Source organism: Chrysochloris asiatica, unplaced genomic scaffold, assembly GCF_000296735.1.
Source record: "Chrysochloris asiatica unplaced genomic scaffold, ChrAsi1.0 scaffold00037, whole genome shotgun sequence".
NCBI lineage: Eukaryota > Metazoa > Chordata > Mammalia > Afrosoricida > Chrysochloridae > Chrysochloris > Chrysochloris asiatica.
The window spans coordinates 8339842-8367365 of NW_006408555.1; the positions used below are offsets into that span (position 1 = coordinate 8339842).

General features: G+C 42.7%; 1 protein-coding gene across 3 annotated transcripts; it reads right to left on the reverse strand.

Moving 5' to 3' along the window:
• Positions 1–902: 902 nt before the first annotated feature.
• Positions 903–26474, reverse strand: CENPN (centromere protein N). 3 transcript variants are annotated; one of them, XM_006860143.1, is made up of 10 exons: positions 26304–26474; positions 23339–23384; positions 20274–20333; positions 19926–20002; positions 16942–17118; positions 13060–13161; positions 6932–6995; positions 4845–4957; positions 1181–1307; positions 903–985 (listed from the first exon to the last, which is right to left on the reverse strand). In XM_006860143.1, the coding sequence occupies exons 1-10, from the start codon at positions 26472–26474 to the stop codon at positions 903–905; spliced, it is 1020 nt and encodes a 339-aa protein (XP_006860205.1). The 3 variants fall into 3 exon arrangements, with proteins under 3 accessions (XP_006860205.1, XP_006860207.1, XP_006860206.1); XM_006860145.1 differs by lacking the exon at positions 13060–13161; XM_006860144.1 differs by lacking the exon at positions 20274–20333 and having other exon boundaries at positions 19926–19998; positions 23335–23384.
• Positions 26475–27524: the final 1050 nt, after the last annotated feature.

Sequence of the window (27524 nt, forward strand, 5' to 3'; positions counted from 1 at the left end):
TCGCTGTGAGTCAGAACTGACTCCATGGCACCTAACCACCACCATTTATTGTTGATTAGTGGGTTGTGTTGGGCTGCGAACTGTAACATCTATAGTTAGGATGGACCAGTCACTCTGCATCAGAAAAATGAAGTCTTCTGCTCCCATAAAAATTTACAGCCTTGGAAGCCCTATATAGCGTTGGAAGCAACTCGACAGCATACAGCAGCAGCAATATTTACTGGTGATCACGGAAGGATTCTCATCAAAACGAACTTATAGAGCAGCTTTTAAATATCTTTATTCACAAATCTGTATAATATCAATTTGAATGTCATCTATACGACAGGGTAGATTATGAAGTATATAGTTATAAGGAAATGCTTGTTTTATGTAATGGAATAAGTGGATATGCTGCTTCCTGCAATAATAACGTAATAGACCCAACTCTGGTCTTGGAATGGACCCATTTTATGTTACTCCTAGAAATGTTTGAGCTAGGTGTGGTTTCTTGGTCTGCTTTCTGAATGAATGAATATTTGTGGGGACTTCCAAAAGTTGGTGGAAATTTTCCATTTTTCCATGATCCAAAGTTTAAGAGAAAGATATTTTCTGGGAGTCAGCAACTGGAACCAGGTCTCCCCAAAGCTGAGGAACAGTAAACTAGAGGTATATATCTATATACATACCCCTTCACATCTCAAATGCCCATACATTTGTGATGCTTTTCAGGATGATTGGGGGAAATCAGGAGAAGGAGTCCCTAAAGCATATATATACATTTCTAAAATTTCCATACCAAGGACTAATGTGTGAAAGACAACTGATGCAATTGATGGACAGAAGGGATCCAGTCAGCCACAGATTGAAACGCATGTGCAATATCGTCAAGGGCCCGCTGGGCTCATAAAACCACATACACCTCATTTATCTCTAATTTTAAAATAATTCATTCCCTTGTTGGGAATACAAGTGAGCAATGGAGAAAGTGGTGCGTCTGCAATACCTGAAATAAAAAAAAAGAGAAAAACAAATTTAACATAAGCACAGAGGCCAAGATTTGTATCCATTTAAAGTGGCCACAAATAGCGAAGTGGCTCATGGGCAGAAAACTGCCAAAGGCAAGGAGCAAGCATGGAGGGGATGAGTCACAAAGGCAGGCCTGAGGGTTGGGATGCTATAATAGCAGCTGACTACTCACCAGCTGGTGCTAAAGATTTCAAGGCTTCCATGAGGTGTGGACTGGAGAACTTTATCAAGCATCTAAGGGGTTCTTCTCTGTCAGCCAAGATGCTTGTACCGAAGTTACTTTTGAACTTGGTCTCAAGCTGTCAATAAATATATTTGCAAACCATTAAACAAACACATCAGTTTCAGTGATAAAAGAGATTTAACAGAGAACAGCATATTACAAAGCTCCTTCATTTCAACCGCTGAGAAATAAAGGGGTAAACAGGGTAGAGACCACTTAAATTGCAAATTTCAGAGGTGATCAGTGTATGAAATGGGATCTCACATTCAAATGCCAAACACCCATAGTACCTGACACCCAGGCAAGGGTGAATGTCATTTCTGCCATCAGCTGCCTTTTGCAATGTGCTTTCTCTATGGGAAATTAGCATTCTTTTGCCATCTATCACTTTAGTGTAAAAATGCCGTCTTTGGAGTCACTGTCTCTATTTCTTTCTAAGTTCATAACATGGAAGATTTCAAACATGTGCAGAAGTTGGCAGTACAGTTGAATAAATCCCCAGTGGGCATCACTAAGCTGGAACAACCATCAACACATGTCCAGTCTTGTTTCATGTTATCCCTGTCCCATTCCCATAGCCCACAACCAAATCCCAGACAGCAAAGCTTCCCATCTATGGTAAATATTTCAGTACCACCAGAAGAAAACGACCTCTTTTAAAGATGTAAGTGTGATACAACTAAAAAAAAAAAAAAAAAAAAAAATTCTGTAATATCATCAAATATCTTTCTTAGTGTTGCTATTTCAACAGGCGCTTGGCTCTTGATGCTAAGTTTCAAAGTTTCTTACTTAAAATGATCCTTAAACTTTATAATTTGTTGTTGTTGTTAAAGTGCAGTCAAGACAGTTACAACTCATAATGACCCACCATAGGGTTTCCAAGAAGTGGCTGGTGGGATTGAACTGCTGAACTTTTGGTTAGGAGTTCAGTTCTTACCCTACAGTGCCACATCAGGACTCCAAACTTTCTCATGGAGAAGGCCAAAATATGTGGGAGCTGGGGGTTCATGGTGGGAATAAAGGAGACAAAAAGAAGGTAAGGGTAAACTGGATCTTTGCTTTTGTCTTCTTGCACGTCTTTTAAAGGTTCAACACTTTTCAAAATACAAAAGTTGGGGGGAAATCAGTAGCATGTATGAATGAATAGATGTGGAGACTTCCAAGAGGTTGGTGTAAAATTTCCATGTTTCCACGAACTTCTTGACGCCTTCTCATATGGTACTGACTTATGGAATAGTCATCCTCAGGTTTCTGTAAGGAGCCTGGTGGCACTGTGGCTTAAGCATTAGGCTGCCAAATGCAAGGTGGAAAGAGGAGACAGTGTGCTCCACAGTAAAACCCTAAGGAGCAGTTCTAATCTGTCCTAAAGGGTCACGATGAGCTGGAATTGACTCAATGGCAGGAAGGTTTTACAAAAGATATGTGTACAAGGAAATTTTGCAAATCAAATCTCATTTTCCTAGACCAGTGGTTCTCTAACTTCAGTGCTCAGCATCAGATAAGAGTGCTTGTTAAAAAAATAATATTGCTAAGCCTCATCCCATTTCTAACACAGCAAGACTAGGAGGGGGCCAAGAATATGTGTTTCTTATACACTTCCAGGGGCTATTAGTACTGCTGGTGTAGGGAGACTATCTTGAGTACCATATCTCCCTGTTCAGGTTGCTGTGAGTTGGAATAGACGCGACATCACTCAACAATAATTTTAGATTAAAGGCACCCTGGTGGTACAGTTCCAGTGTTCAGTTGCTAAACAAAAGATTGGAGGTTGGACCTCGCTAGCTGCTCAGTAGGAGAAAGGTACAGCTCTTGGTTTCAGTAAATATTTTTATTCTTGGAAGCCCTCTGGGGCAGTCCAATAGCGTTGTTATGAGTTGGGACTGACTCACCATCAGTGGGTTTTGGACCTAAGTTATGAGCAGTTTTAAGGAATGGGGTTAAAGCCAGCCACTAAGGAAATCTATCTTATAAACTGCCAATCCACTTCACTCACTAAAAACAAATCAACTGAACAGGCTTTGGATCAATGAGAGCAGACCAGTGACAGAAGGTGTGTGGCCCAGAGGTGTAGGGAGACTGCAGAGAGAATGCTATAGATGTTGGCCATGGACTTCAGAATCATGATCTAAACCAGGAGGTATTTTAAAGGTGACAATGGGCTTGCGTTAAACACTTGAAACCTCTCACCTGGCCTTTCAGGTGAGCAGTGGCCCACTTCCAAAATGAACTAGGATGATGTGTTGTCTAGGTAACTGATACCAGCTGAACTATGCAGTGATTTACTTGTTCAGGCTTTTATTTAGGAAGTACACCTGCTGTGTGCCAAACAGTGTTCTAGATGCAACAGGCTAAAAACCCCAAGACTATCGCATCAAGTTAGTTCCAACTCAGAGAACACTGCACAAGGCAGAGCAGACTCTTCCATATGGTTTCCCAAGACTATAAATCTTTATGGGAGCAGACAGTCTCATCTTGCTCCCGAAGAGCAGCTGGTGGGCTTGAACCACTAACCTTCAGGTTACCAGCCAATGCTTAGCCCACTCCACCACCAGGGTTTCTTTGTGATGGTTTGTTGTTGTTGTTAAGTGCCACTGAGTCAGTCTGACTCTTAGTGACCTGGTGTAGGGTTTCTGAGGAGTGGCTGGTGAGCTTGAAACACCAACCTGCAGTTCAAACTGACCTTGCGGCCCAGTGCTTATCCTACAGCGCCACACCAGGACTCCTTGTGACAGTTTAGAAAGTTGTCAAACCTACAGGTCAGGCTGAACAATTTTTTCCCTCAAAAATGCAGATCACAGCCTGTTATACATATATAAATGAAATGTATACATAATGCAATGGCAAATTCAAACTTTCCACAGGCCTCTTTTGCTAATGGAGAATCTTATATAAAGATTGAAGTTGTTAAGGATTTCATTGGACCGGGATCCACCAATAACACTCATGGAAGCAGCAGTGAGAAATCAAACCTATGACATCAAATTTGCTGCCAAAGTTCTCTTTATGATGTTAAAAAAGCAAAGATGTCACTTTGAGGACTATGTTGTGGCTGACCCAAGCCAAGGTATTTTCAATCGCCTCATAAACATGTGAGAGTTGGGCAGTGAAGAAGGAAGACTGGAGACGAATTGATGCCTTTGACTTACGGGGCTGGCTAAGAATACTGAACATATCATGAACTGCAAGCAGAATGAACAAATCTATCTTGGGAGAGGCAGAGCTGGAATGCTTTTCTGAAGGATGGAGAGACTGTCTTATGTACTCTGGGCTATTCATCTGGAGGGACCAGTCCCTGGAAACAAACATCATGCTTGGTACAGTAGTGTGTCATTGAAAAAGAGAAGACCCTCAATGACATGGATTGATAGAGCAGCTGCAACAACGAGCTCTAATATAACAAAGACTGTGAGGAAAGTGCAGGACGGGGCAGTGTTTCATTCTGTTGGACACAGAATCTCTAAGAACCAACTATAATAGAGTAAAGAGGCTATGTAACAAATGTATGAAATTCAAGTGATAAATAAACACAGAACTCCTTAGAGCCGTTTTCCACTTAAGGTTGGCTTTTTAAAAAATGTTGATAACTTGTAGTTAGAGTACAACCACATCTTACCTGGTATTGTGCAAATTCTAGTCTTGGTTGAGGGTAGTCTCCAAACGTTTCTTGCGTCACTTTTAAGACTCTTTCTTTTTCGAGTTGGTTTTCATGAATGATCCTTAAATCCACTACAGGTGGGAGATTTCACATGCAATAGCAGTTAGAAATAGATCCTCCTTAAACCATCTTCTTTTTTGTACCTAACACTTCAACTTGCTTGCAAAGGAAAACCTGCTAAAGCCAGAACCTGTGTAAGGCAAAAACCTGTCTTGAGATGGAAAACTAAAACTATTTTCCACTAAACAGAGTCATAGAAAAATGGTAAGACTGTGCCCTGTCAAAGGTGGAGAGAACTCGTGAGACCTGGAAAAGCAACGCGGTCCCGTTGCGTTCCGGCTCTCACAGGTTCCATGCTATTTACTGTTTCTTCTCCTGACTGTACCAGGAATGGTTTTTTATAGAAAAGCTGGACACTACAGATTATTAAAAAAAAAAAAGGAAATTAAACTCACCCTAATTTTATTGCCCAGCCACTCCTCTGAAACTATACAGGGGCACTATGAGTTGGAACGGACTCGATGTAACTTAACAGCTAATGGGCAAATTGGGCTGCTAACCTCAAGGTCAGCAGTTCGAAATCAGCTATTCCTGAAACCTGCGAGATGACAGGTGATTTGAAATGCAGGGTTTCGGATTTTAAGGCAAGACAGATTTGGGTTAACTAGCCTAATCCCTTCACTTCCAGGAGGAATGGCCTTGGGCAGAGCTATGGTGCTGTCAGATATCCATTTTGAAACCAGTGAATCTGGTTTCTAAAGTCAACCAGAGATAAGCCTGTTTGATTAATCTGTCGTTTCCAAATCTTACATTCCTTTCGGTTTTGGTCTTTCCTAGGGGCCTGGAAACACACATGTACTGCATATGTACTTGAAAATACACATATTTTACAAACGTACATATTTATGGATGGGATTCTAAAATATAGTTTTGTATGACACTTCTTTCTCTTAAGATGAAATACAGAGCAGCTATTGAGAAGACCTAAGAATGTTTCGCTCAGAAGAATGGCACCATTTCCTTTTACTGCCGACATGGGAATGTTTTTGCTTTTATAAATGCATATTACACTTCAGTACTTTCCCATACTTTTGCTTCTCTAGTCTCGAGCTTCCTAAGGAGACACTCTGAGGTCGGCCAACAGTGACGGCAGTTACAATTCTAGTGACTCTCCAGCACCTTATCCAGCATTCAAAGCTTCAGCTCGACTCGGGCAGACCCACTTCTGCCCTGGTCTCGGCCCCTTACCAGCTGTGTACCTTTGCCCAGCAAGTTCCCAAACCCCTCTGAAACCCAGCTTCCTGGTAAGGAGGCAACTCATGGAACTACATGCAGATGACAGGAATAATACATGCATATTTGTTGCTGGTCAGTGCTGACAAGTTAATTCCGACTCATGGCAACCCTGTATAGACTTTCCATGGAGCAGCTGGTGGGTTTGAACCACCGATCTTGTGGCTAGCAGTCCAGTGCTGATCCCACAGTGCCACACCAGTACTAGGAGGCTTCAAAAAGTTCATTTTTGGGAAAAACTGGATTGAAAGACAATGAAATTTCTCCACAAATTTTTGAAGCCCCCTCATACAGATTAACATCTTAGTAAGGCGTTTGACACAGAAGAAATGCTCAAACACTATTAGCTAAGTTTTGTTTCATTTATCAGATGTCATTCTAGATCATTCTGTAAGAAACCTACGTTGACTTAGCGCCCCTCCTTTCACAAATTTTAATTCTCAATTTTCTGAGAGCCATTTATTTTTTACTATGAAAGATTGAAAACTGAGGGTCCAAGGACCTATGTTGTTGTTAAGTGCTGTTGAGTCGATTCCGATTCATACAGAGCCGGAATAGGGTTTCCGAGGATTTAAATCTTCACAGGAGTAGAAAGCCTCATTTTGCTCCCTTGGAGTGGCCAGCAGATTGGGACTGCTAACCTTCTTACAGTAAACAGCTCAACTTGTAACTCCCTATACCACCAGGGCTCCTTAAAAAAACCAAAGCCCTTAAACCACCAAAACTTCCAGTTTTATCTTAGACATACATACTATTTGTATTGAGCCACAGGCTTCTTTCCTGTAGAGGTGAAGTCGAATTATGAGTTTCAAAGACCTAGAAGATAAAAAAAAAAAAAAGTCACTGTTTCCTTAATTTTAACTTTTTTTGTGGTTAATATAATGAAACAGTTGCTATTTCAACATTTTGTACATACACAATTCCATGACATTAATCATGTTTATGTTGTTTAATCACTATTTACTTCTAAATTTTTACATCGATTAACAGAAGTTTTGTGACCTCCCCAAGTAATGAGTCCTCCATAGCCCCCCACTCTTTTTATCTATCGGTGGTGGTGGTGATGTGCCGTGGAGTCGGTTCCGACTCATAGCAACCCTGTACAAGATTTCTGAAGCTGTAAATCTTTACGGGAGCAGAAAGCCTCATCTTTTTCCCGCGGACCAGCTGGTAGTTTCGAACTGCTGACCTTGAGGTTAGCAGCCCAACTTGCCCATTAACTGTTAAGTTTCATCGAGTCAGTTCCAACTCATAGTGCCCCTATATAGTTTCAGAGGAGTGGCTGGTGGATTTGAACTGCCCAACTTGGGGTTAGTTTATCCTACATTGCCACACTGGCAAATCTGCTGCACAGGAACTTTATAAAGTGTTGAAGAGCAGAGATGTCAGCTTGAGGACTAGGGTGCGCCTGACCCAGGCCATTGTGTTTTCAATAGCCTCATATGGATGCGAAAGCTGGACAGCGAATAAGGAGGATCGTAGAAGAATTGATGCCTTTGAGTTGTGGTGTTGGAGGAGAATACTGAAAGTGCCATGGACTGCCAAAAGAACCAATAGATCTGTTTTGGAAGAAGTGCAGCCAGAGTGCTCCTTGGAGGCCAGGATGGCAAAGCTTCGTCTCTCCTACTTTGGACATATTGTCCGGAGGAAACAATCGTTGGAGAAGGATGTCATGCTGGGTAGGGTGGAGAGTCAGAGAAAGAAGGGAAGACCCCCAACGAGATGGATCAGCCAGGTGGCATCATTGATGGACTCAGGTGTGGAAGCGGTAGTAAGGTTGGCCCAGGATTGAACATTGTTTCGTTCTGCTGTGCATGGGGTCGCTATGAGTCAATTCCGACTCAATGGCACCTGACAACAGCAACACATTGCCACACTAGGACCCACTTTGCTCCTGGCTGGCTGGCTGTGTGCCGTGGAGTCAGTTCCGACTCATAGCGACCCTGTACAGGGTTTCCGAGGCTGTAAATCTTTACAGGAGCAGAACGCCTCATCTTTCTCCTGCGGAACAGCTGGTAGTTTCGAACTGCTGTCCTTGCGGTTTGCAGCCCGATTCATAACCACTACGCTAACTAATAAATAATTTTATTGTTGTTAAGTGCCGTGGAGTTGTTTCTTACTCATAGTGATCTTGTGTATGGTTTCCAGAGCTTTAAATCTTTGTGGGAGCAGAAAGTCTCATCTTTTTCCCATGAAGTAGCTGGTGGGCTTAAACTGCCGACTGTGTTTTGCAGAAATAATGCTTATCCTGTGAACATCAAACTCCCAACACCAATAAAACCAGATCTGTTTATATTTGTCTGTTTTAGATGTTCCATGTAAGTGGGGTTGCATACTTCTCCTTTTATGACTCACTTATTTCATTCAGCATAATGTATTTCAAGTTTCTTCCTTGTCACTATATTTATACAGACGTCATCTCTCTTCACAGCTAAGCAGTATTCCATTACAAGTACATACCGCACTTTGTTTATTCAATCATCTGGTGATAGGTATTTAGGTGGGGCCCACCTTTTGGCTGTTGTGAATAGTGTTACAGTAAACATCGGTATGCAAGGATCTGTGTTCCTGCTTTAAGTTCTCTTAGGTCTATACCTAGGAGTGGGATTGCTGTAGGATAAAGCACTGGACCACAAGGTCAGTTTGAACCACAAGGTTGGTGGTTCAAACTCATTAGCTCCTCCTCTGAAACCCTACACAGGGTCGTTATGAGTCAAAAGTGCCTCGATAGCACTTAACAACAACAACAACAATGGTAATTCCATGCTGAACTCTTTGATCAACCGTCAAAGTGTTTTCCATTTCCAGCTGTATGTACCACTTCACAATCCTACCAGCAATGGATGAGAGTCCTAATTTCTCCACATCCTTTCCAACATTCTTTTCCATTTTTCAGATCATTAACATCTTAGTGGGTATGAACTGAGTATGAAGTATGGGTACATATTTCAAAATATTAAAATCAGGAGGTACTTAGACAAGAAATCAATCAACCTGGACACCTATAGAAAGTTGATTTTCCACAAGGGTGTCAAACCCGCTGTAGGATAAGCACTGGACTGCTAACCAATGCAATGTTGGCAGTTCAAACCCACCAGCTGCTCCTCACAAACACTATACAAAGTTGCCAAGAGTCAGAATCGACTCAACAGCACATATAACACAACAGTGAGTAATAATGTTGAATATCTTTTCATGTGCTCCTTGGCCATTTGCATTTCTACCTTGGTGAACTATCTATCCAGGTCATATACTTACGCTTTAATTGGGTTGCCTTTGTGTTAAGCCGTTCTTTATATATCCTGAAGATTAAACTCTTATCAGATACATGGGTCCTGGCACATGATCTCATGTTGTTGTTGTCAGGAGCGCTGACTCATAACCACCCCGCATACAACAGAATGAAACACTGCCCACTCCTGCACCACCTTCACAATTGTTGCTACACTTGAGCCCATTCACGCTGCTGCTGTGCCAGTTCATCCCATTGGGGGTCTTCCTCTTTTTCGCTCACCTTCCACTTTACTGAGCATGATGTCCTTCTCTAGGAACTGGTCCCTCCTGATAATATGTTTGAAGTAGGAGAGATGAAGTCTAGCCATCTTGGCTTCGAAGATTCTGGCTATAGTTCTTCCAATATAGATCAATTTCTTCTTCTGGAAGTCCACGGTACTTCCAGTGTTCTTCTCCAACCACATAACTCAAATGCATTAGTTCTTCTACAGTCTTCTTTATTTATTGTCCAACTTTGACATACCTGGCTGATAAAGTTCTTTGATGAGTATTTTAATTTTGATAAAGTCCAATTTATCTATTTTGTCTTTTGTTGCTTATGCATTTGATGTCGTACCTAAGAATCGACTGTTAAAAGGCAGGCCCTGGAGCACTGCCCCTTTGCTTTCTTAAAGAGTTTCATGGTTTTGGTTCTAACATTTAGGACCTTGATCCATGTAGAGATCAAGGAGATGAGGTTCATTCTTTCAGTTGTGGAAATTCCATTGTCTTAATGCCATTTATTAGGGACATTCCTCATTGGATGGACTTGACGTTCTTGTTGAAAATCAACTGTCCAGAGGTGTAAAGGTTGATTGATTTCTGGTCTGTTAAGTCATTCCATTGGTCTAAGTGCCTCCTAATTTTGACATGTTGAAGTGTGGGTATTAATTGGTTTTGGTGGTAATGGTGTACTGTGCAGCCGGTTCTGACTCAGAGCGACCCTGCATAGGTTTTCCAAGGCTGTAAATCGTTACAGGAGCAGAAAGCCCCATCTTTCTCCTGCAGAACAGGTGGGTTTAGTACATAACAATAGGCCAAATCCTATTGTCTATGATTTTTTTTTAATGAAGAGAGATCATAAGTCATGTCTGGCTGAGCTACAGGTTGCTCCCACAGGAGGATGTCTACAAGCAGACTACTGGGGTGAGCCACGTGGCGGCTTTGTTTGAGGAAGGAACACAGCTGACACAGTAGGGTAAACATTGGGCTGCTAACTGCAATGTCACTGGTTCAAACCCATCTGCTCCATGGGAGAGAGATGAGGCTATCTGCTCCTGTCAAGATTTACAGTATCAGAAATCATCTGGAGCACTTGTACCTTGTCCTGTCGGGGCCTTATGAGTTGGAAAGGACAGCGTTGGTGGCTGGGTGGTCCTTGGTGGATCATAAAAACAGATCTGCATAATCCGATAAGCACAATTAAAGCTAGAGGATTTCAAGACACCTTCAGAGCCCTCTAAAATTCATGAGATTTCTTTTGAAAAACTAATTTATATACTGCAACTTTGAATCCCTCTAGCCCCTAATCCCATCTTCTCCCACTGAAGCTGTTGACGTAATGGTAGAGCAGTGTAGACCAGTTCTCTGAGTGTGTGTGTGTGTGCAGGGTAGGAGAACCATAGGAGAATATGGTCAGCTAACTTCTTTTGGTAGATTCCACTGCTTCTCAGATTTAAGGGCTCATGAGGTAAGCAGGGCATTAAGAATAGCTCCAGGAGTTGAGGATCACATGAGCTTGCATTTGCAGACGGAAAAACTAACCTGAGCCTGCTGAATGGGGACAGGTCATTTCTTGTCATTCAAGGAAAGCAATGCATTTAAATAACAGTTAACAAATAAATTATGGGACTTAATAAACTATTGTTGTTGTTGTTACGTGCCCGTCGAGTGACCCTGTACAGGGTTTCCAAGGCTTTTGAAATCTTTGTGAGAGCAGAAAGCCATATCTTTCTCCCAAGGAGCAACTGGTGGGCTTGAACTGCTGACTTTGTGGTTTGCAGTCAGTGCTTATCAAACAGTGCTTATTTCTTTATTCTAATCCATGCATCACCTGCTCCAATCGATGGACGGGAAAAAGGACAAAGACACGCCTTTCTATATTACGGTGGTGCTGTTTCTGTTACTTGCCTGTAAATGGATTCTAACTTTGGTGCCCTCACATCCAACAGAATGAAATGCTGCCTAGTCCTGAGCCAAGGTCAGGGTCACTGGCATGCTCCAATTCATTCTTGTGGCCATTGTGCATTTTGAGTGCTTTCTCATACAGGGGGCTCATCTTCCAGCACAACGTCAAACAATATTCTGTTGGACCCACAGGGTTTTACTGGTTAATTCTGGGAAGAAATTAGCTGCCTACTTTGTCTCAGTCAGGAAGCTCTGCTAAAACTTACTCACCACGGGTGACCCTGATGGCCTTTAAAATGTTCATAGATTCCTGCGGACTCCTGGTATTGTGCTGTCTGATAAGCACTAACTATACTGCAAACTGTGGCGCTGTAGGATAAATCACTGGACCGCAAGGCCAGGTTGAACCACATGGTCAGCGGTTCAAACCCACCAGTTGTTCCTTTGAATCCCTATGCAGGAGAACAGGGGGGCTATGAGTCAGTACTGACTTGCTGATACTTAACAACAACAACACAGTTTCCTGCAACAAAACAATGTGCAAGCTCCCACACTATGACAATAGATTAGTGACAGCTACACCAACTACAACACCACCCATTGTCATTTCTGACCTACAGGAACCTCATAGGACAGAGAAGGACTCCTTAGGGTTTCTGAGGCTATACATCTTCATGGGAGCAGACAACCTCATCTTTTTTCCATGAAGGGGCTGGTAAGTTTGAACCGCTGACCTTGCAGTTAACAGCCCAACATTTAACCCACAGTGCCACCAGAGCTCCCTGGTGATGGCTCTATTATATCACAATTAGCTTGAAAAGAGAGTATCTAGTTACTCTAAGGAGTCCTGGTGTGGCGCTGTGGGTTAATGCGCCAGACTGCAAAGCCATTTGAACTGCAAGGCCGGCGGTTTAAGCTCACCAGCTGCTCCTTGGAAACCCTGTAACGCTATGGGTCAGAACCAACTCGACAGCACTTAACAACAAATTAATCTAAGGAGAAAATCAAATCAAATTGGCAATGTGGGTCTGTAAGGCAGATTCCAGTGACTAATGAGCAATAGAAAAGGAGCACTGGTGGAGCACTGGTTAAGCGCTCAGCTACTTCCTGAAAGGTTGGCGGTGTGAAGCTACCCAGTGGCTCTGTAAGAGAAAAGGCTCGGTGAACTGTTCCCATGAAGATCGTCTACGAAGCCCGATGGGGCAGGTTCTCTGTCCTACAGAGGTGCCAGGAGATGGAACGGACTCACTGGCACACAACAGTAACAACAAGCAACAAACACAACACACAATATGAAATTACAGAAAGATGATGGTGAGAAATTATTGTGTTCGCTTTCACGGTAACTTCGTCAGAGCTTTCTCTTCACTTCATCAATAGCTAGTGATCTTCTCTTGTTGGCCTTTCTCACCTGTTCAGGCAGAAATTCTGACCCACACGTGAAATAGACAGTGAAGACTTAAGTCACCAATTGGCTCACCTGATTATACTGTTTAAAAACAATAGCCTTCAGCGAGTCCAGATAGCGGCTCCGCAAGTCCACTTTCTCAATCTGATGGTATTTCGTGGCAACAGCCAGTGCCTGGAAGTGGAAGTGAGCAAAGCAATTAGAATTACTGTGCCCGTATTCAGAGTCTATGTAAAAGCAAAATGTACGAGCTGCAATCAGTGAGCACTTTTCACTGAAGAGCGGAAAAGAAATCCAGAAATACACAATTTCAGGGTTGGTTTCTCAGCTTACGTAATGAAAACAAGTGATTAGCGGCATTAAGAGCCTCATAAATGCAAAGTATTTTGTACCGTTTTTAAAAAGTCGATCGATCTTGTTTAAAGGAAAGAATTATAATAAATTAACTTCAGGCTAAACAATAAATACTCAAAATGTTAGTTTTTAGAAAACCAACGATCAAACAGTACATAGATGCTGCCCTACAGAAATGAAAACACGGAGGTTTTACTGCAGCTAGAAGGAGCCCTGGTAGCTCTGTAGGATAAGCAATGAATGGCTGACCTCAAGGTTGACAGTTCAAACCCACTGGCTGCTCTGCAGAAAAAAGATGAGGCTGTCTGCTTTCGTGAAGATGGACAGCCTCGGGAACCCTCTACAGGGTCACTACGGGTCAGAACACACTTGATGGCAGTGGGCTTTAGTACAAATATGGAAAAAACAATGGAATGTGTTTATAGAAGCTTTCCGTGACCTAGTGAAACCAGCAGAGCTAATAGAATGAGGCATGTCTCTAGAGCTAGAGAATCTGTGAGGCCCATGACAAAATGAACATCAGTCTTTAAGGTCAGGTTGAAATTGACTGTGGCAGAGTGTGATCACCCCACTCAAAGCAGATGAACAAACACCCATTATGTATCCTGGAGGGAGAGGCCCCAGGTATGAAGAAGTAAAGGGAAGTGTTATAGGGAGGGAGAAGCTAACAGTAGAAGTCATGCTGTTGTTGTAATCAATGACTCTGGAACTTATACAACAAGGAAGCAGGAGGGCTGGGACCCTGTGTCTCCCTGGGCTCCCAACAGTGGCATGCTGGGTCTCCTCGATCACCTGGAAGGTGCACTCAGGACAGCAGAGCTGCTTACCTACAACCAGCCCCAGAGGTGGCTCTGAACTTAATTTGGGTGCCGCTGTGGTTGTGCATACTCACAGAGAGGGGCAGCTGCAGTGGTCGCCAGGCCAATTCCGGAAGGCTGACCACAGGAAGACTCTAGGATGCTGGTGATACCAAAAGGAGCCCTGGACGCGCTGTGAGGTAAGCGTTTGGCTGGTTAAATGCAAGACTTTGTTGTTGTTGTTATGTGCCATTGAGTCGGTTCCGACCCATAGCGACCCTGTACAGGGTTTCCGAGGGTGTAAGTCTTTACGGGAGTAGAAAGCCTTATCTTTCTCCAGCGGAGCAGCTGGTAGTTTCGAACCGCTGACCTTAAGGTTTGCAGCCCGATTCGTAACCACTACGCTACCAGAGCTCCTTAACTGCAAGACTGGTGGTTCTCAATTCACCAGTCATTTAACAGAAGAAAGATGAGGCTGTCTGATCTATAAAGACTTACAACCTTGTAAACCCTAAGTAAGGGTTCCACCCAGTCCAGCAGGGTGCTCTGAGTAGGAACGACTCTGCGGCAGGGGGTTTGGTTTTAGTGCTATCAGAGCAGAGCCAGCTAACGTTTAAGGACCTGTCATGGGTACAGAATGATGGGAAGTGGTGACCACCAGAAACACTGTCCACTGTGAGGCACATGATACATGATGCTCTCAGAAAGAGCAGGCAGCATGCGAATGATACACAGCATGCAAAGAGGCTGTGAAGATCCGTCCTGAAGGGGAAGGAAAGTGCAAAACTTTCTGTTTTTTTTTAAATCAAAAGGGCAGCTTTTACCTAAGGCCAAAATTCAGAAAGGGTGGGAAGGAAGGCAGACGGGAAACTAGAACCGCAGGGTGGAAGTGGAATTGTGAAATGAAACCAAATGTGTGATTTCTTGAATGTAAAACTGATGATCCGCTCTGTAAACCTTCACTCAATTCATAACAAAAAACTTTCTTTAAAATAAATAAAAAGGGAAATTTGTGATTCATTTTTATAAAGAATTAAAAAAATTTAGTGGGCTATTACATACAGTAAACTCAAGTCTTTTCCTTTTCGTTTCTGTTTATCTTGACAAACGTTTTGTGTGTCCGTACTGCCATCTACTGGTTAGTAACACTCAGTTTATTTTCTATTTGTGCTCTGGCAACCGGTTGCCTTTCTTTTTCTGAGCTTTCTTACAGATGTTTTGCACTACGACACCACTTTAAATTTCTGCTAACCTAGGTTTCATGCACATTGTGGGACTGCTATAGAAATCTCAGAGTCTTAACTGAGACTCTGAGGCACTGAATGCAAAGCTTGGCACTTGCAGTCAGACTTAAAGCATCTTTATAAGCCTCCATGATTATCCCGTGTTCTTCAAGAATATCCACCAAGATTACCCCCTTGAAATATATCTATTGAGACTGTTAACCTATTGTGGATGCTTATGATATTGCTCGTTTGCTTTCTTGTAACAATTAGCTCTAGTACAGTTCTTTTATTTCCACTCACAGCTTCTCTAATAGTTAGAACCAAGTCCACCGACATATAGTAACAACTTTTCTCCTTATCTGCTGTCTGCTAAGACAATGTCTTCAGAAATTAGTACAATCAGTAGGTAGCACATGGAATTGGAACAATTGTTGGATTTCCCATTCCTCTCCTCAATTGGTTGTTGGTGGTGAGCCACCATCAAATCAGTTCTGACTCAGAACGACCTTGTGCGTAACAGAACGAAACACTGCCCAGCCCTGTGCCAGTCTCACAATTGTTGCTGTGCTTAAGGCCACTGCTGCTGCCACTGTGCCAATCTACCGCTTTGGGGGTCTTCCTCTTTTTCACGGACCCTCCACTTTACCAAGCTTGGTTTCCTTCTCCAGGGACTGGTCCCTCCTGATAATATGCCTTAAGTATGAGAGACGAAGTCTGGCCTACCCTGGCTTCAAAGGAGCATTCTGGCTGTATTTCTTCCAACACTGACTTGTTTGTTCTTCTGTCAGTACTTTTAATATTCTTTTCCAACACCATAACTCAAATGCATCAATTATACGGTCTTCCTTATTCATTGACCAACTTTCACATGCACATGAGACTCCTGAAAATACCATGGCTTGATGACTATACATACACATGGACCTCATGAGACCCATCTGGAAGGCAAAGAAATCGACTATATCTGTGCAGAGACATGGTGGAGACGCTCCAGATCCAGCCAAAATCAGGCCAGGGTAAGAGCGCAAAACTCTTAACATTAGTTATTTGGCAAGAAGGGAACTGGGGAAGAAGACAGGAAGTTCTGAAAGACTTGCATTGTTTGAGACTTCTGCACTGGTTGAATTTTTTACGCCCATCATGTATTAATTCTAGATTAAAAGACAAAAAAAGAATAGATCCAAATCCATGTCTCTGGCATGTTCCTACTTACAAAATAACTATCTATTCTGTTCTTTACTTTAGGAGGTCAAGAATTATATGTGATATTTCATATCAGATGCTTATGAAGCAGTTTAGACCTAATCACCCATACCATTTCCATTGCCATCAAGTCAATTCTGACTCATAAGTGGTCTTTTACGACAAAGTAGAACTGTCTCCAAATTTCCAAGGCTGAAATCTACATGAAAGCAAACTGCCACATTAATCTTCCTCAGAGTGGCTGGTGGATTTGAACTGCTGACCTTGTAGTCAGCAGCTGAGTGCCTGACCACTACACTAGAGCTCCAAACCTACAGAGTCCTTGGCAATAAAGATGATAAAAAGGTGACACTTTATCAGAATGCATTCCCTACCTGACTCAGGAGGGGTAAATTCCTCTTCAGCCTGGAGAACGAGATGAATACATACGGAGTCTGAGGATAATATACCATGTAAGTAGCTTTGTACTGGTTTGGTTTCGTATTGTGTGTTCCCCAGGCAATTCGAATCCACATCGCATTCTCCTCACCATCTCTGAAGCTGACTGTCACCTTGTTTAAAAAAAAAAAAAAAAAAAGTTTCCAAAAGAAAATCTCAATTGTGGCACCACACACGGCTAATTTTTAGGGGTGCCTAGGGATCACTGTCATTAAGACTACTGGTCTCTCCCTGTCCACATGAGTGAAGAATTCTGAAGCCACATGGAGACAAGTAGACCAGTGGACTAATGGGCCATGAGAACCTCAGTTGGAATGAACTTGATGGAAGTGGGTTTGGGTTTTGGTGACTCACTTACTGATTAACCAGCATTTGCTGGGACTGTGGGGTGCACGCAGATCAGATTCCCACTCTCAGGACCTTCGTAGGAGACTGACAATTACACCAGGAACTGCACCGAGTATTATGTGGGGAGTAGTCAGACACCGAAGGGAATGGTCTCAGGAGTCTGGGGAAGGCTCTCAGAGAAAACTCTATTTAAGTGGAGCTCATGATAAATAGCCATAAGTTGTGCAAAGGTCAGGGTGGGGTAGAGCTTGCTCCAAGGAGCAGGAACAGCATAAAGATTAAGAGAGCAAAACCAGTTCAAGAACTCAAGAGAAGTTGAGTTTGGCATGGCTGGAATGTAGCTCAGTGCAGATGAGTCCTACAAACCATGGCTGGATTGTAGCATGGAACAGTAAAGCAGGCAGGGGGTCAAGGCGGCCATGGCAAAGAAGAGACCAGTGAGCAGGATACTGGCTCACATGAAACCCAGGAGAGTCTGGTTCAACAGATGGCAAACCAGTCAAGAAAGCGCAATGGGTCACCGAATGGTGCCAGGACAATGCGGTAGCCCTATGACAAAGACCTGATAGATCGAGCCTTAGCCCTGCTTCCCTCCCTCCCTTGCTCCAAGCAAAAAGCTTACCTTCTCTATGGAAGGAGGGCTCAGCAAACAGCAGTTAGTAAAGGAGCACTTAGGATGGGGAGAAGACAGCCAGGCCAGAGTCAGGGTTCAGAAATGAGGGGTCACCCACTGCTGTCTGTCTGGTGTGTGACCTTCCTGAGCGCAATGAATGGTGTGGGTTTTTCTCCTCCCAGGATCAGGCACCTGGCCAGGGGCTAAGTGGGGAGAATCTGTCCAGTGTAAAGGCAAGGGATGTAGCTTCTGCAGCCACCTGCCTGGGTACCACCTACCAGGAAGCATGACCTAATGCAGTGAGTAATTCCCACGCGCTGAGAACAGGGCCTGGCCTACGTAGGAGTTTACAGTCAGCCTAAATGTTGAGAGACCAGGCCAAGGACTTCTGTGATAAAACTATCCTAGTGGCTGTTAAACTTGATTGTGTACCAGGGGATCCTGGAAGGCTTGTGAAACCAGACTGCTGGGGCCATGCCCCGAGTGTCAAATTCATCAGATCAGGGCTTGTTGCTAGGTAACCTCTAGTCACATGTGGCAGTTTCATTTAAATCCATTAGAGTTAAATAAGATAAAAAATTCAGTTCCTCGGTTACACGAGTCACATGTGGCCACAGCTAGAGTACTGGACAGCAGCCTCCTAGATAGAGCATGTCCATCATCACGGACAGTTCTACGGGCCACGCTGGTCTTGAGCAAGAGGCATCAGGTCTTGAATCAACAGGTGAGGGGATAAGGAGGCTTTCGTAATATATAAAGTTTTTCTCTAATATGGGGTAGAAAAGTCCCCAGATCACAAACGACTTCCTGGCCTTTATTTGGACATAAAGTCGAACAGTTAGGTATGGTTCATCAAATATCTGTCTTGGCATATGGAGTATATTTTTCTATATATAAAAAATGCAAGCAACATTTCCAGATACGCGAAAAGATCTATAATAATAGAGTAATAATGTTTTGAAGAGTGTCGTCCATTTGTTATTATGAGCTGTCCTGTAGAGCTGGAAAGCTTTACAGGGGCTGGTTTGTAACTACGGGTTGCACGTACATCGGGTGTTCATAACTTGGGGACTGCCTGTATGGAATTTACTAATTGGATTTCTTATAAATTAAAAGCAAACCCAAACCAAACTCATTGTATGTAGTTGATTCCAACTCATAGTGACCTTTAAGGATAGACTAGCAGTGCCCTGAAAGGTTTCCAAGGGTGTCACCTCTCCAGAAACATCTTGCTCTTGTGCAGCTGCTTCTGGGTTCAAACCACTGATCTTTTAGGGAGCAGTCAAGTACTTAGCCACTACAACACCAGGGCTTCTTAAATTAAAAACGTGGTAGGATGACTCATTGAGAGGGTCACAATTGTAAAGGTAAAAGTTTTGTAACAAAAAGGGGAAAGTAGTTCATCTTACAGTCCAGAAACAGAGGACCCTAGAGCCATCAAGGGAGAAGAGCACAATCAGAATGTGGGACCCTATCCAGAGACACAGCGACACTAGAGATGGAGACAGAGATGAAGACAGGGAGAGAGGGAGCAGCTGAGGACTGTAGACTAACAGAAAGAGAAAGGCTGTGTGCTGGCAGCCAGGAGGAAGGCTTGCAGCATGTGCCCTTTGGTTGCTTAAATGATTATGTATTCCTGAGTATTTTTGGGTGTACAAACTCTCCGCCCACCCCTCCCCCGCCAAAAAAAAAAAAAAAAAAACACAGAGGGAATGAAAGCAAATGAATGATGATTCATGAAGGAGTAACCATTGCAATGAAACAATGAGTGTAAAATCGATGTTCTCCCATGTTTAAACTATCACTCAATTCACAATAAAAACTTATACAAAAAAAAAACCAAAAAAAAAAAAACAAAAACCAAAAAACAAAAAACAAAAACCATGGTAGTCAGAAATTTTAAATGCACAGGTACCATGAGATTGAATTGAATGGGAATGAATTGAATTTTAGTCTTACATTTTGTAATGCTCTCCGAAGAACCTTCATAAATGAACGTTTAAAGTGGTCCTCATCAAAAGGGTCAGGGTCTCTACCTGCCAGAGTGAAAAGAGAAATCAAGAACTCTGTTTCTTTAACAAATGCATTTGCAAAGGACCCTCTAATTCCCAGACCAATAATGATCAAATCACACAAGCTATTAACATCTGTGGTATAGCAACCCCCAGCATCTTTCTCATTCTCTCCTAAGAGAGTAATACTCGCCTCACTTTAACAGAAAAGAGATGTCAGAGGAACCTACTGTTATTCGTTTTTAAGTGGCTAAGGTGTCAAATAAAATACTCAGTTTAAAATGGAAAATATTACCTGTTTTTTTACTCATCTTAAAAACATCCCAAAGTTTCTGGTGTCGAAAAACTTGAGTATCTGATAGAGAAAGAAAGAGCTTATTAGCATTTTATCAGAGAACTCTGAAGTAATTTAAAATAATTTCAATACTCTGAAACTAACAGGAATTCACAAATCAGATGATGATGTTGTTGTGTGCTATAGGACAGAGCAGAACTGAGCCATGGATTTTCCCCAACTGTAAACACTACGGAAGCAGACTGCCAGATGTTGCTCTGTAGAGTTCCTGGGCGGGGTGAGGGGGTGGAGGGGTGCGGTTAGAACAACTGACCTACTCGTTAGTAGTCAAGTGCTTAACCACTTTATCTTCTCACCAAGATTAGATTTTTATTAAAAATACACACTTTATGTGGATTTACTTCAGACAATACGGAGCTCTGGTAGCGTAGTGGTTACAAATCTGGCTGTGAACCTTAAGGTCAGCAGTTCGAAACTATCAGCTGTTCTGCGGGAGAAAGATGAGGCGTTCTGCTCCCATAAAGATTTACAGCCTTGGAAACCCTGTACAGGGTCGCTATGAGTTGGAACCGACTCCACGGCACATCACAACAACAAATTCAGACAATAGGAAACTCAGGGCAGTGGGGTGATACTAGTGACGAGGAGCCACTTGGAGGGAGGTGACAATGGTCATCGCACAAACTCTAAGAATGTCATCAGTGCCAATGAACTGGACATGCAGAAACCGTTCAATTGATGTTATATTGTGCTGGGTAGATTGTCAACAATGAAAATAAAATAAATTATAAAAATTCTTTTCCTCAGACGCAACCAATCATAAAGTGTAACCAACCTAGATAACATAGAAGGTTTAGCACTTCTTTCTTAGGGCATTTATTCAATTTCCACACAGTACCCCACACAGTTCACAGAATGCCACATTCCAACTATTGTTGTTGCTGTTAAGTGCCATAGAGTCGGTTCTGACCCGTAGCAACCTTCTATACGGTTTCTGAGGAGTGACTAGCTGGTTTGAACTGCCAACCATAAGGCTCAAACTAACCTTGCAGTCCAGTGCATTATCCTGCAATTATTTTCCTAGACCTAAAAATTTCTCAGCCTGTAACACACGCCTTGATCACAGCAGGCATGCAGTAAACATGCTGATCCATGGAAACCAACTTTCCAGCTTGGTGCAGACATGACTAATTGTTCCTTGGCAGACTTAGCCATCATCCTAAGGAATGCACTATGTCCCCTCCAGCTGCCACTCTATTGCTCTGCACTCCTTCCTCGCAAAGCTCGTCGAGTTAAATATCCTCACTGCTTCTGGTGCCTTACCGTCTAATCCTGTCAATCCACTCTAGAGGGTGAGTGTTCACCACTTCATTAAAACTGCCTTTCCAAGGACGTTAATCATCTCTAGGTTAATGCTCTGGACTGCATAGTCAGTTTGAACAGCAAGGTCGGAAGTTCAAGGTCACCAGCTGCCCCTCAGAAACTCTATACAGGGTCGCCATGGGTCGGAACCAACGCAAAGACACTTAACAACAACAGCAATCCTTGTTCTGCAGCATTCCAGAATGTGTTCCATTCACTTATTCACTGAACACATGTTTATTGGATGTCTAGTACTGTTGGCGCTAAGGTGCGCCTGACCCAGGCCATGGTGTTTTCAATAACCTCATATGGATGTGAAAGCTGGACAGTGAATAAGGAAGATCGTAGAAGAATTGATGCCTTTGAGTTATGGTGTTGGAGGAGAATACTGAAAGTGCCATGGACTGACAAAAGAACCAATAGATCTGTTTTGGAAGAAGTGCAGCCAGAGTGCTCCTTGGAGGCCAAGATGGCTAAACTTCATCTCTCCTACTTTGGACATATTGTCTGGAGGAAACAGTCGCTGGAGAAGGATGTCATGCTGGGTAAGATGGAGGGTCAAAGAAAAAGAGGAAGACCCCCAACAAGATGGATTGGCCAGGTGGCATCATTGATGGACTCAAGTGTGGCAGCGGTAGTGAGGTTGGCCCAGGATCGGGCATTGTTTCGTTCTGCTGTGCATGGGGTCGCTATGGGACGGTTCCGACTCGATGGCACCTGACAACCACAACAACATGTCCTGTTGGTGAAGAATAAATGTAACAGAGACTGCCCAAAGAATGAACAAATCTGTCTTGGAAGAAGTACAGCCAGAACGCTTCTTACAAGCAAGGAGAGTAAAACTTTGTGTCACAGACTCTGGATGTGTTATTAGGAGGGACCAGTCCCAGAAACAGGAAATCATGCTTGGGAAAGTCGAGGGTCCGTGAGAAAGTGGAAGATTCTCCAGGAGACAGACTGTCACAGAGGCTGCCATGATGAACTCCAACACAGGAACAACTGTGAGGACGGTGGAAGACCAAGGAATGCTTCGTTCTGTTTCACATGAGGTCACTGAGTGGAACCCACTTGACAACATTTAGCAACATGTGCTGGCATTGTCTGAGGCACTTGCGGAATAAAAGGAAAGCTCCCTGTCTTCAGAAAGCTTATAGTCTAGCAAGGGCAGAAGAGAACAATAAATAGCAACATTCAAAAATTGGATAGTCAGCGAGCAGGTTAACAAGTACTATGGAAAAAAGCAAAAGGAGGGTGATGTTAAGGGATTTGAGAGGGTAAGGACAGAGGCAGGCTGCAGTGGAAAATAGGGTGGTCCCACTAAGCACGCAGAGAGCCCTCTCTACTTCCCTCTGTTGTAGCATTGATGACCATCTGCAAGATTATTTCTGTGATACATTTGTCTGTCTCCTGGATGAGACTGGGCCTCTAAGGGAGTAGGAACTACCTTTGTCTTGCTCAGCAGTGCCTGGGATATTGCCTGGCACACGACAGGTGTTCAGTGAGCATGTGAAGGAATGCACAAGAAATGGTAAAAGTATAGCTCCACCTTTTACAGAGTAGCTGTAACCCAATGAGAGAAAATCAGACAAGCCAAATCAGAGGCATGCTCTCTAAAGACATCCAGCTAAGTGGCCAAGTTGGGATATAAAACAGTCTCGTTGATTCTAGAACCTGAGCCTTAAATTCAAATCATCAGAACTTACAAATGATGTCTAAGCTGGCCGCGTCATTGAGACTTGCACACTTCTCCTGGAAGAGAAAATGTATGTAAGTGTGGTGATAGATTTGATTCTATCCTTCTTGAAGCTCATCTTAGGGTTGGTCAGAAAGGATGATGACTACGCTCTCAATACGTGTACTCTTACTTACCCTGTGTCTCCCATCTGCCTTCTGCTGTCATACCCAGAGGCACTCACTCTTCCCCGGAAGTTTACCCTCACTGATCACCGTGATTATGTTTTCAATAGCACTGAGGTCTAGCTGACATACAGTAGACGGCACATATTTCAACTGTACAATTGGTTGTGCTTTAATTAAAAAAACACACAACTATTTATTATGATTTGGGTGAGAGTTTATAGAGCAAATCAGTTTTCCATTCAACAACAATTGGATGTTTTGATGTCAATATAGTTAGAACAATGAACATAACCCATCAGGCCCCCAAATTTCCTTCTGTCCCTTTTCTATCCCTTCTCCCACCCTTTTCTGTCTCACTCTGTGGTCCCCAAGCAATTACTGATATGCACTGTTACTAAGGAGCTCTGGTAGCGTTACTGATATGCACTGTTACTAAGGAGCTCTGGTAGCGTAGTAGTTACAAATCGGGTTGCAAACCTCAAGGTAAGCAGTTCAAAATTACCAGCTGTTCCACGGGAGAAAGATCAGGCTTTCTGCTCCCGTAAAGATTTACAGCCTCGGAAACCCTGTACAGGGTCACTATGAGTTAGTTGGAACCAATTCCACGGCACATAACCACCACCCACCACTGTTACTATAGGTTAGTTTGTATTATCTCATGTTGTACATGAATGTTATAAGTATGTATTCCTTAATTAATTAATTTATTGTCTGGTTTCTTTTATTCGGTATAATTATTTAAATCTTATTCATGTTTCCGCATCTATCCATAGGCCGTTCTTTTCTAATGCTGAGGAGTACTCTATTGTATGTGTACGTAACAATCCACTAATTCATTTACCTACTGATAGACATTTGAGTTGGTTCCAGTTTGGGGCTATTATGAATAATGTCTTTATGAACATCTGTATAAACATTATATTTCATTTCTTTTGAGTGAGCACCTAGGAGTGGAAAGTCTGAATCACATGGTAAGTGTACATTTAATGTTTAACCAGCTGATTTCCAAAGAGGTTGTTCCATTCAATATTTCTAACATCTGGGTATGAGGAGTTCCGGTTCCTCCAAATTTCAGTTACCCCTAGATATGTTGTTGTTGTCAAGTGCCGCTGAGTCGGTTCTGACGCATAGCGACCCAGTATAGGTGTCCAAGGAGCAGATGGTGAGCTTGAACCACCAACCTTGCAGTTTAAACGGCTTTGCACTCTGGTGCATTAACCCACAGCGCCACACCAATTTTGGTCATTCTAATAAGTGTGTTGGGTATCTCACTGTGGTTTTTCCTACTGTCTAATGATTTTGCAGTAGAGACCTGGGGGGCAACAGTTAAATGCTTGGTTGCCCACTGAAGGGTCATCGTTTGAATGCACCCAGCAGCTGCATGAGAGACATAGCAATCGCGTCCTATAAATGTTACAAGTCAGAACCCACAGGGTGGTTCTCTGTCCTATGGGGCCATGGCAAGTTGGACTTAGCTGAATGGCCCCTAATAACCACAGTGATTTTGAGTGTAGTTTCATATGCCTTGTTGTCATTCTCATATACATATGAAACACGTTGCTTTTGTTAAAACCACTACCAGGGGGTCAATAGTCGATTCTAATAGTTCCCCTATGTGGGGTCTCCGAGGCTGTAAAACATTCAGAGGAGCAAAAAGTCTCATCTTCAGCAGAGCCGCTCGTGGGTTCAAGCAGCTGACCTTTCAGAGAGCAGCCCAGCATGCATGTCTCAATAGTTCCTACTGTTATCGTTGTGAAGTGCCGTGGAGTCAGTTCCAACACACAGCAACCTTGTATAAGGTTTCTGAGGAATAACTGGTGGGTTGGAACTGCTGACCTTGCATTTAGCTGGCTGGCTGGCTGTGTACCATCAAGTTGGTTCTTACTCACAGCAACCCTGTACAGAGTTTCCAAGGCTATAGATTTTTGCAAGAGCAGAAACCCTCATCTTTCTCCCACGGAGTGGATGGTGGCCTTGAACTGTGGACCTTGTGATTTGAAGTCCAATGCTTATTCTATGGAGCTACCGTGTTTTCCGAAGTGTATATAAATATTTACAAATGAAAACATTATTTACCTATACGTGCCACTGTAGTATAAACACTGGACCACAAAGTCAGTTTGAACAGCAAGATTGGTGGTTCAAATGCACCAACCACCCCTTGGGAACCCTGGACAGGTATACTATGAGGCAGAACTTAAAAACAACATATGTCTTTATTTTCTATTATTTGTTTAGTATAAAATCCCAGAGGTAGAATTTCTGGGTCAAGAAGTACACACATATTTCAAATGGAGTAAGGGAGTGTTTATACAAATACTTTGACTATACTTGCAAGTTTCCTGAAAGTCTGAAGTTATTTTAAAATAGAAATTAATAAGAAAACAAATAAACAGGAAAGAGAAAATGTCTCTTTGCTCCAAACATTGCCAATAAATTAGACTATTATTATCTTTTTGACAGTCTGATATGTGAAAACAAAGTATTGCTTATTATTTTAATTTGTGTATTTCGTTTTTTTCTGTGGTATTCACTTTTTTCCCTTTTGGATTTTTAAGGAGTCTCTATAAGGTGAAAAAGCCAATTGTTGCTGTGTGCTGCTAAATTAATGCCACCTTATAGTCACCCTAGGACAGAATAGGACTGCCCTATAGTTTCCAGGGTTGTAAATCTTTTCTCCTCTGGAGCAGAATGTCACCCTCATTCTTTCAGTTTAGTGATTTACTGCAATCCCCTCTGAATTAAGGGAAAAAAGACAGAACAAAGGGAAAGCATGTTGTTCAAGGGTGATCATTTGAACCTTGTTACCTCACAGAATAGAACCAAGTTGTGCATGAGGGCTTCCTTTCGCTGCCGGAAGTTTATGGTCTGCAGTTGATGTTCAGACAAAAAGTCCCATGTCTTTAGGATTGTCATCATTTCTGTCATTGGGATTTTCAAGATAATCCTCTTGATAAACTCGGCAACAGTCTCATCCATCTCTCTGGTACTTTAACAAGAAGAAAACAGCACAACACAGTACTTAACCAAATACAAAAGCGTAACTTGTGAATTTGTTAGTATCGTTAGCCAGGATTTTGACTGGTTGGTCAGATGAGAAAATATTTACTTTTCTTTCAGCCACTCTATAAAATGTTTCGACATGAAGATTTAGTCATTTTCTTCTTAAGCTGTACGTTGTTGTTGTTAAGTGCTGTTGAGTCGGTTTTAATTCATAGCAACCTGGTATAGGGTTTCCGAGGAGCGTCTGGTAGGTTTGAACTGCAAACTTTGCAGTTAGCAATCTAGTGCTTATCCTACAGTGCCACACCAGGACTCCAAGCTGCATATGTAAATATATTTTAGAGTTTTTAAAATTAGTGTTCTCTCTCTTTTTGGGCTACAGCAATTTGATTATCTGATAATCATGATAGGCAAATCATTCACTCTTTTGGGTAACAAATTACTAGGCACCTTTTGAGTTATGCTGTTGGAGGAGAATACTGAAAGTGCCATGGGCTGCCAAAAGAACAAAGACATCTGTGTTGGAAGAAGTGCAGCCAGAGTGCTCCTTGGAGGCCAAGATGGCCAGACTTCGTCTCTCATACTTGGGACATATTGTTAGGAGGGACCAGTCGCTGGAGAAGGATATCATGTTTGGTAAGGTGAAGGGTCAGAGAAAAAGAGGAAGACCCCAGCGAGATGGACTGGCAAAGTGGCAGCATCAATGGGCTCAAGCGTGGCAACAGTAGTAAGGTTGGCCCAGGACCGGGTAGTATTTTGTTCTATTGTGCACAGGGCCACTATGAGTCGGTATCAACTCGATGGCACCTATGAACAACAACAACATGATGTAGTGCCTAGGATAAGCACTCAACTGCTAACCGAAAAGCTGGCAGTTCAAACCCACCAGTCGCTCCTTGGAAACCCTATACAGGATTTCTATGAGCTGGAACTGACTTGATGGCACTCAACAACAATAACAAATGTGTGCCAGGCACTTCTCTAGGTACGGGGGATAAATACATACCTGGAGACCTATCAAAACCC

Excerpts from the sequence above, each read along its gene's own strand:
- CENPN (XM_006860143.1), bottom strand. The coding sequence starts at position 26,474 with ATGGATGAGACTGTTGCCGAGTTTATCAAGAGGATTATCTTGAAAATC. Across the intron at positions 17,119-19,925 it reads TTCGGAGAGCATTACAAAAT|GTGACAGTCAGCTTCAGAGA; the intron begins GTAAGACTAAAA and ends TTTTTAAACAAG. Across the intron at positions 13,162-16,941 it reads ATTTACCCCTCCTGAGTCAG|GCACTGGCTGTTGCCACGAA; the intron begins GTAGGGAATGCA and ends TTCCACTTCCAG.